The following is a 10,194-nucleotide window of genomic DNA, read 5'->3' as shown; positions in this document are numbered from 1 at the left end:
CATTATTTAGCACAATCACTGCATCACCTGCCAAACGGACCACAGGACAGATCTTGGATTAAAAGCAGCTATCTAAAGGTACAAGCGGTTTGGGGGGGGGTCAGATTGTTGGTACAGAGTCACTTTAGCAGATCACAGGCAGGAAGTTTTGTTATGGGGACACAGAATATATTGTTACAACAGGCTTTAGAAGTACAACTTCAAGCAGCGATACTTCAAAAAACAAAAACACACTAGCTGTCTTTTACTTTTAAAGGGGTTGTCCAGGATTAGAAAAATATATCTTTTCTTCCAAAAATAGCACCATACCTGTCCTCGGGTTTTGAAGGATGTTACAACCGTGCTCGTTTACTTCAATGTAACGGAGCTGCAATACCACATAGAAAATGAGGACAAGAGTGGTGAAGTTTCTAGAAGACGGTAGCTATGGTTTTCTGACCCTGGTCAACTTCTTTAACCTTTGTATAGCATTTGTGGTTCGTTAACCATCATGCATTGTGCCATCTTCTAGTTGAGGGACTCCAAAAGCTGTCTCAGTTCATCACAATTGTTTACAACATCTGGTATGGAAAGAAGAACCTAGGGGGAAAAAAACAAAAAAACAAACAAACCACACATTAAGTAATTTCATGTACAAGCTCCATAGCACAGGCCCTTATCAGAGAATGATCTTACCTGTCGTGTTCTTACGATAATATCGTCCAGTTTCTGTACTTCTGTCTCTGACAGGTTCAGATTACTTTTTAGTATATCCTTCTACAAGACAACAAATATAAAAAGTATTTCCATTATTCATATAAAATAATTCTGCTCCTATTATGGGATCTTTGGGCAGAAATTTTATATATATATAAAACTTGGTTCCATTGAATGAATGAATATATATATATATATATATATATATATATATATATATATATATATATATATATATATATATATATTCATTCATTCAATTCATTCATTCAATGGAACCAAGTTTTAAAAGCCCACTCAAACTGGAGACAAGAGTGGTGCTTGAGTTCATGTTTCTGGGACTACCTATGATCTAGAGAACTCTTTTGCTAATCGTATGCTGGGCTGTATAGCTAAAAAGGTATAACCAGTAGGACGAGGGAGATTGTGACGCCTCTGTAGAGCTCTAGTGACATTCATCCACGGTCAGGGATTACCATACCATTACCTTATGCTAGATTCACACTACGTTTTTGCAATACGTTTTTGGCCAAAAAAAAAAAAAACCATGGTTGGAAAAAAAAAAAAAAAAAGTAATCCTTTTTTTGACACAAAAATGAGGTAGACTATGTTTTTGTGTACGTTAAAATAATGGATCCGCTTTGACCCTTCTTAAACGAAGTCAATAGAAAAACTGATCAAAAACGGAAGCAAACAAATGCAGTTTTTTTCCATCCATTTGTCGCAAAAAAGAGGATGAAAAAAAAAAAAGGATGGGTGAAAAAAAAAACAAACATGTAGTGAGAACCCAGCCTTAGCAGTATATACATTCACTTCTGACACACTGTTTCACTGTGCAGGCTCAGCTCAGTGATTTCCACCTTCTGATTTGTTGAGAAGATACTTGGAACAAGCAGATGTGGTTGGTAAATCTACAATAACTGAATGTAATCAGGCCTGGGATAAACATATCTATCCTAAGATAAGAAAGGAGATACTAAAAAGGGTAGACTAAATGGACAAAGTGTTTATTTTTCTGTTAACTATCTTCAAAAGGTTTTTAACTGGGTCTGCCATCAGAATTTCTGACCACTTCTCTATTGGAACTGGTAAAAACCAAGAACAGTGCTCAGCCATCTTTGGCAGCTCCGCAGATAATGGAGTGATAGGGTCACACAGGGTCACATAGTTTTCTCCTTATCCTGAGGACAGGGGAGAATTTCTAACGTTGTAAAACATCTTTAAAAAGAGTAAAACTAAGTGCCCTGCATCCTAAACAAATTATTTTGCCACATATATAGTAAACAATTTTCTAGATTGTTTTTATGGATAAAATCAATATTCTGAATATTTTTTTTCTTTCGAAGAGAAAAAAAATAGAGTGTTCAGACCCTGACCGATGGTGAGATTGAGCAGGGTGAAGACTGCATTTCCACGTGGTCCACTCTGACAGTGAAAAGAGTTGGGCTCAAAGACTTTCATTATGCGTCAGACTCATCACGTGAGACAGAGCCAGGAGAGGACCACACTGACCACAGCCTTCTGACAACCGGTCAATGTATGAAAACTCAGACACGTCAAAAGTTTTGATCAGTCAGTGTCTGGCAGTGACACTTTAAATCAAATATTACCTTCTATCAAAGATACTGATCATCGGGTATAAAATTATAGGCCCTAAATCCCTATGACCTCATTGAGAGTCTAATTATATGTATTCATATATATATTCCTCCTTCCTGTCTTGTCAGGGTATGTATTTTACATTAGAGATTATTGGGGGTATAATAAATAAATGCATTTTACATTGTCACATAGAGGGGTAACTCAAAGCTCATGGGCCCCAAAAGAAAACCAGAAAACCTGTAAAAAAAACAAAAAAAAAAAAAACAAACAAAACACTTCAACTACTGTGTGCCATTTATAATAGCGTTATCTTATGTGGCACAGGAGCTTTAGGGCACTCTTAGCCACCAGCACCAAGGAACAGCTACTATCTATGCACACCCTATAGCTACAGTCACAAAGCCACTTACATCTGCCTCTTTCCAAATTAGGGTCCATAGCGGAGATCGGTTTACTATCTTTTTTTCAAAAGGGAGTCTGTCAATTCTACAAATACTCACATGTCTCAATAGCCGCTGAATCGCTTCAGACTTTGTATATTCAGTGTCAATTAGTTTTAATCTCAATGTAGTCAACTAAGGAAAAAAATATATAAAAAAAAATTACGGTGAATTTACCAAAAATAAAACAAAAAAAAAAAAAACACACACAAAAACTCAGCTGGTCAATAACATGGTGACATGCGCGTGTCTGCAGCGGGGCCGGGGGGGGGGGGGGGGGGGGGGTAGATTGGGAAGGATTGTGGGTTTTGGGTTTTTTCGTGGGCGGCTATACGTTCAAGTCAGGACGTTCCAGAAACAGAAGGTTGGTCTGTGGTGGAGCACAGTGCAGCTAAAGCATTCCATTGATCTCCGCTCGGCCATATCAGGGAACCTTGAGTAGCTAGCTACACCAGATTGTGCAAGCCCAGGGCCCGTGCTACCAGAACTAGCATTGTGATCTTTCTGGCAGAAGACAGTATTCTCCAAACCATGAGTACAGGTATTTTCTATCTAGTCCTTTTGGTAGCCCCCTAGCCTTCTCACAAGTCCTACCAGCCAAGCTAAACCTGAATCCAAAGCCTATACACCTCACAACCCAGCTTGAATGATCTGTGTTGTCCACTGTGAGAAGGAATATTTGTTATTGCACCTTAATGTTAAGTGTGTGTATATAACTGTATAAAAAAATATTATATTTAGATATACACACACACAAACACACGTGTGTGGGGGGGGGGGGGCATACCACTCCTGGCTACCTTGACAAGTGCCAAGTTGGTACATCTTACTGCACAAGTAATGAAGAGGCGGTATCACATATAAAAAGCAGTCAGAAAACATACTCACTTCCTTGTTTAAGAGCAACTTCTCCTGGATCCAGTTTCTTGCAGCCTCGGTTGAATCCTGAGCTAGTTCTTGTTTCAACACTTCCACCTCTTTTTCACACACATTTAAAGACAACTTTAGTGCTGCATTTTCCTGAGTAAGGACCTAATGATATAAAAATACTGTATATGAAACCTTTATGTGTCAATACAAGAGAGGGCCCACATGTAAGCCACTCCAAAGAAAATACGGACTAAAGACTCGACCACACCATTTTCAAAGTACAGCAACTTTTATATGTTTATGAAACATCTCTGATCTTACCAACTTTGCTTCATAGCACAAGTCCTTAAGGCAAGGTCAGTCATAAATACTTAAAAGTTAATTATAAGATAGCCGGGCTGGTGAGCTAATTAGTGGACACTAAACCCCATAAGAGGCATAAAGACATGTGGGTGGTCTAGTGTCCCAAGAGGCGGTAGCAGGTTCCCTTTAAAAACCGAGGGAGCACAAATAGATGTCTTATAACACCTCGTGCTAAGTTAATACAATGCGTGACCAATTCGATTTATTACCTCACTTTCTTTCACTTTGTTAAACTGCTGCAGTATCTTCTGTTCCTGTTGATTCACAACCTCCCGAAGCATGCTGATACACTGCAGAGAAATGGGTGTTTATAAGTAATCAAGTCTAATGTCACATTAAATCTATGCCCAAGGGTGACTGCAAGTGTATATACATCTATATGACGAATACAAGTCTTGGCTCGATCATTGACCTGACTGGGACGCCAATGGAAGATGCAGGAACAGCAAATGACTGGCAACAGTAAGACCTAACAGCTGCAGTATTGTGGCAGGTAAGGACACCATATTCTATTGATAAATGGCATGGGGAGGCACATAGAAAACTATGCTAAATGCGATAAAATAGTCCTACTAGACGAAAGCTTAGAATTCCAGGTTCTGCAGGGGTCACCTTTTCATTGCCGTTTAATTTCTTATCCAAGGCACTATTTCTTCTTTGCAGGTTGCCAAGCTCTTCCTGGAGGATATGTATTTCAGACATATGCTGGCCTCTTTGTCTTTCAAGTGCTTCTCTCAGACATAAGCTAAAAAGAAAAAAAGGAACATTTCAACTTTATATCATTTTTGTTGCTGATTAGAGATGTAAAGTGAAAGAAAATCCAGCAATAACAAGCAGCCGTGATGGCTAGAATCTTAAAACAGGTCATAGTTGGGTGCTATAGGGAGAACACATTCATATGGTTGACAAGCCTTCACAAATCAACTTATAGGTTTTTAGGGTTTTTTTGCCATACCATAGAGTTCCCTACTTATTTTGCTATAATACCAAATGGTCCTTTTACACAAGCAGATTGGGAAAAAGGAGCAGTCACTGTTGATAAGTTCCCTCATGTAAAAGGACCAGTGATCAGCCAACAAATAAGAAAACACTTTGGTTGATTGTATATTTTGTACGTATATTTAAAATCAATCAGTCATTGCTAGTGGGGGCACTTTATCCTATGTAAGTGGGAAAGTGAAGCCAAGTATAATGACATTTATCAGATTACATACTGTACAGCGTCTGGAGCAAATGTGATATTTCCTGAAATACAAAAATCACCAGCACAAACTCTGAACAGAGTCTGCAGAACTCTAAATAGTCTAAATAGGGGATCTGTCCTGCATCCCCTGCTGAACGGACCCCAGGACAGATCTTGGATTAAAAGCAGCTATTCAAAGGTACAAGTGGTTTGGTCAGATTGTGGGTACAGAGTCGCTTTAAAGGGCAACTATAATGTTTAGCGGGCGGCAGGATATGCTATGGAAAACTGCCGCTGCGCTCCAGCTGTGCGCCAGACACAAATGCCTTCCAGCAGTGCAGTTGACTGCATTACAATCAACTGTGCTGCTGAATGGAATCCATATCTGTTTTTTTCATAGAGTATCCTGCCACCTGCTAAACATTACAGTCCCCTTTAATCTGGCTTTAAAGTGACACTGTAACCCCCTTTTTGCATTCTGACTTCTCTACACAGGTGTAATGGGTAAGTTTAGTAGTTTTAATACCTTATTTTATACCATACGTCATGGTGCTTGTACAAGTAAAAAGTGATCTTTTATCAACTGCAGATTGTGCTAAGTGGGTGGAGCTTAACAGCAACATAGGCCCCACCCCTGAACCAACCATTGGAACAGGCGGCTTAAAGGTCTAGGCCCCACCCCCTTTAGGTCAGCCCATACCAATGGGCGTCGAGGGAACGGGGCCTAAATGCCGATGACATAACAGAGGGACAGGACCAACAATTGAGCTGTGGGTGGGGCTAAGCAGCGCTGTTGCTGTGAAGCCCCGCCCACTTAGCACAATCTGCAGTTGATAAAAGATCACTTTACTTGTATAAGCACCATGATGTATGGGATAAGGCTGCATTTAGTAATCAGATGCAGCTGTCAACTTTGACAGCTGCATCTGATTACGTAATTAGTGGGCACGGCGATCGGACCGTGCCCGCTAATAGCCGCGGCCCAGGGCTACATGCGGCACCCGGGACCGCGGCCCCTCTCTGAACACCCCTAGGAGGCCCAGGACGTACAGGTACGCCCAGGGTTGTCTAGGGGTTAAACAGAAGACGTCTATTTTGATTTTCATTGATTGGGTATAGGTGTTTGTATACCAGGGTGGACTAATCATACATATTGATTGTTGACTGTTAATTGAGTTAACATATATTGTATTTATCTTTTCATTTCATTATATATATATATAATATATATATATATATATATATATATATATATATATATATATATATATATATATAATTTTTCTTGCTTTATACTATGGCTTAATTTTGAATAACAATATATGGTTTTCCTTGGTTATGTTTTGGTTATTAGGTCCATTAGTCCTTCCAATATTGTGTGACCTGGTATTACTCTTGTAGCCCAGAATATTGTGAGGGCACATACGGTTTTTGTAAGGCGCTTGTATTTTGTTGCCATTCTTTTAATTGATTTTAACTGTTTTTTTTGTTGTGTGAATTTTGTACAAATAAAGTATTTTTCTATTGCTATCTCTATTTCTGGGTGTGCGACTTTATATAGCTGTGTCGCTGTTCTCTTCTTTGGTTTATCAATGTTGTTTTTGACCAGCTGTCGGCACCCCGATTTTGGTTAATTTACTTATTGAGGCTGTGCCCACCAATACTTTTTCTATATTGAATTATTTTGATTTCATGTCAGATAGTGAGAAAAAACATGCATATGGGGTGGGAACAGTGTTAACATATGTAAAAAGTTCTCAACTTTCACTCACATTTCACTTTTACAGTCTTGAATTATTCGTAGTTTTTCATTCATAGCAGTGGATGTAGCAGTGGCAACATCTGCAAAAATGCTACTCAACTCACGTACTACATCTGGTAACTTCTCCCGGGATGTATCTGGAAGTTAGGTAAAAGTTTTTACTAAATCATGTCATATATGTAAAGAGAAAAAACAAAACCCAAAACAATCTAGGATTGTGACAAAGAAGAGTTCCTGGCGTTTCTTTGTGTTGGTTTTCCTTATAACATAAGATTGATTTTTAATTTCGGTAACACATACCAACATTACTTATTGTATATTTAAGGCTATGACACATTAAACAGAACTATTCTTAAAGATAACATTCATATTGTGGTGTCCCACCATGGGTGTTACTTGTCTTTACATCCCTCGCAAAAGCCTGTACTTCAAAGTAGCAGTGGTAATAAAGTTGTACCTAAGTTTTACCACTAGATGTTGATAGTATGTATATTGTATGCTTAAAGTATTGCACAGCTGTAGGTAACTAAATGGTTATTGTTTCTGTGATTTGGGCACCAACAAGAGCTCTCTCTTCTCTACCTACCTCTTTTCTTCTCTTGCACTCTCTTCTCACCCATTCAAAGCACATATTACATATGCTATAGGAAGTTGTCCCATGGGGAGATGAAGTGTAGCCACACTTAGTGAGTCCTACTCTGGTTTCTGTAGAGGAAGGACGCAAGCCAGAACGGTCCCTACAGCGGACAAGTTGGGCCCTGGTATATGGCAGGTCCCCTGTTAGAGGGCAAGTCCAGTGTAGTCTGAGGTGTGGTAGTGGACACACACACATGGGATGCAGGAGCACTCTTTTCTTGAACGCAGCACTTCCACACACTATGCAGTGCTAAGTACTCGTAGAGATGACAAGTCAGGGATCATCCAAGCCCACGCCGCGAACAAGTCTAAAGGTTCAGGACCGTAACCTGAAGAGGAACCGATCCGGATAGAACAAAGTTGCTAGAAGTCTATACACTCTCTCGCAGCGCGTGTGTAACCATAAAAACCATAAAATCCCAGGTAACAAGGTCTGGGGCTTGTGTCAACAGGTCGCTCGACACTGGTGGGCAATAGGTGGTACAAAGACCAAGGAGTCAAAACACGGGCACAAGTATTCTCTCTACTTTCAAGTATTCTACTTCTAAAGTTCCGGTAGAGCACAGTACTACTTTGGTTGGGACTCTACTTCTCAGCACGCAACCAAGCCAGCATGGATACCCTACCTCTTAAAGCGTAACTGTCATTTCAGGGTCATTTTTTTTGAAAACATTAAATATCAACAGTTCAAGCGATTTTAAGAAACTCTGTAATAGGTTTTATGTACTAAAAGAGTTTCCTTCTGTACTGAAAAAGCAATCTCCCAGCCTCCTCCCTCACTGCAGAAGCAGCAGGATTTCTGTGTCCATTATGTGGCTATGGAGAGGGGAGGGGCTGTTAGGAGTGACTGAGCACGGAGCAGTCCTGTACAGCACAACACCCTGCAATCTTCTCTCAGTAAGTTCATAGATAAGCACTGACCTTTGACCCCTGAATTTAGCGTTTTAGGTGCCCAGAGAGTCTACAAACAGCTGACCTTTATGTCACCTCTTCCTGCTCCCTCATCTCCCTCAGCCCCTCCCCCCTTCATAGGCTTACAATGGAGAGAGCAGAGCCAGTCTTCACTGGCTTCTCTGTAATGAAGACGTGTTTGCCTGATAATGCACAGATAAGAAGTCAGGGGGGGAGGCTGGGAGATTGCTTCTTGAGTACAGAAGGAGGCTTTTTTGGCTGATAAAACCTATTACAGAGTTTCTTAAAATCGCTTTTAGGTTACAAACACACACAGCAGATACGCAACAGATACGCAGCAGATACGATGCTGTGTTCAGTTATCTAGATCTAATCTGCTGCGTATCGCAGCAGTAAATACGCAGCGTATATGCCGTGTGTGTTTGTACCCATACTACATATTTCTGCAATGAAAAAAAATATGACAGTTACACTTTAAGCTCTCAGCACAAGTCTTGTCAGTCATGTCCAAAGTGTTTTATCAAGGCAAGAGTCTATTGTGTATCACTGTATCAAGTATTCCTGCAGTAAAGAGTTTATTTATTGTAACGGGACTCTGGTTCTTATCTAAGCACCCACACAGCCACACTACACTAGTGGAGTCACACAGCACCACCACAATATGTTTCAACAACTTTCTAAATAATCTTTATTAAAAGTTTTCTATGATTTAGTTTCTGCAAAGTCTACCGGTTTCAAGTCAACCCCCCCCCCCCCAAATATTAGCTTACAGCCTTCTCTCTCCCCCCCATTTTGTTTACCACATTCAACAGCTAGATCCCCCCCCAAAAAAAAGAGCACAAACAGTGCAAAATAAGTTCCCCGCAATGTGTAATAGCTGTTATTACAGCCTACCGCATGGGAGCAAAGAGGCGTTTTCTTATCTAATTTGAGGTAATTAATTTTGGAGGAAATGCCGTTTTTTAAGCTGAAAATGGTCCAAAAGACTGTTTGAGCACAACTTTAGAGATAGCAGCAGGGAAAGGGAGTATGTTGTACACTTGGGGAACATACATGGAGGACAGCTCACACAGGCAGCCCAGAGCAGCCATAGTAAGCTATAGACTCCTGAATGCAGAGGCCTTACACCCTGCATGTATTACTGGGAGGACATTGCCACATGAAAAAATATGAACCTAAAAGTAGGCTGCAAATTGATTATAATGTGGTCTGAAAATCAGTGATAGAATGAAAACTGCAGCAAGTATATGTGGCTGCAAACAGAAGGCAACATCCACTTATCATGTATTTACAGGCCAGCCTGATAATGCATGTAATTTAGAGAATTGACTATCATGCACAGGACGGCACTATAATAGTATATTTTCTTCAGATAACTGTTGTTCCACATTATATACTGCCGCACATCAGCTCCTCTCACCATATGTCAGATGCTGGTGTACATAAGTAAAACTTTGGGGTTAGAAGTCTTCGTTAATTTTTAAACATTCAAGTGGCAACTAAGGCAACATATCAGTGTATTAGAGGATTAAGACTTACCAGCAGAAAGGGAAGTTACTGGAAGTACAACAGTAAATGCGCTGGTTTTACTCCATATGCCCTCTGTTTGGTCTTCAGCTTCTAGAAGGAAGATGTCAAAAGTTTATACAAAGTATGTTTTACCAAGTTCTCTTTGCCCTGATCCACACAGTCTCCTGTTGACCTCCTTGGTCACAACACATGCTAACGTG

The 10,194-nt window shown here is 40.1% G+C and overlaps 1 protein-coding gene across 1 annotated transcript in view; it reads right to left on the bottom strand.

Annotated features, from left to right (window-relative positions):
- Positions 1 to 220: 220 nt before the first annotated feature.
- SPAG5 (sperm associated antigen 5) overlaps positions 221 to 10,194 on the bottom strand; it is a 34,075-nt gene continuing 24,101 nt past the window's right edge. Inside the window, exons 18-25 of the mRNA XM_069944884.1 lie at positions 10,004 to 10,084; positions 6,927 to 7,053; positions 4,584 to 4,716; positions 4,181 to 4,261; positions 3,627 to 3,770; positions 2,799 to 2,873; positions 676 to 756; positions 221 to 579 (exon numbers count right to left, since the gene is read on the bottom strand). Coding sequence (XP_069800985.1) covers positions 508 to 579; positions 676 to 756; positions 2,799 to 2,873; positions 3,627 to 3,770; positions 4,181 to 4,261; positions 4,584 to 4,716; positions 6,927 to 7,053; positions 10,004 to 10,084 — 794 coding nt within the window. The 3' untranslated portion in view covers positions 221 to 507. The remainder of the gene's footprint in view (positions 580 to 675; positions 757 to 2,798; positions 2,874 to 3,626; positions 3,771 to 4,180; positions 4,262 to 4,583; positions 4,717 to 6,926; positions 7,054 to 10,003; positions 10,085 to 10,194) is intronic.

Source organism: Dendropsophus ebraccatus, chromosome 11, assembly GCF_027789765.1.
Source record: "Dendropsophus ebraccatus isolate aDenEbr1 chromosome 11, aDenEbr1.pat, whole genome shotgun sequence".
NCBI classification, from domain to species: Eukaryota; Metazoa; Chordata; class Amphibia; order Anura; family Hylidae; genus Dendropsophus; species Dendropsophus ebraccatus.
This window is presented reverse-complemented; position numbering and strand designations above follow the sequence as displayed.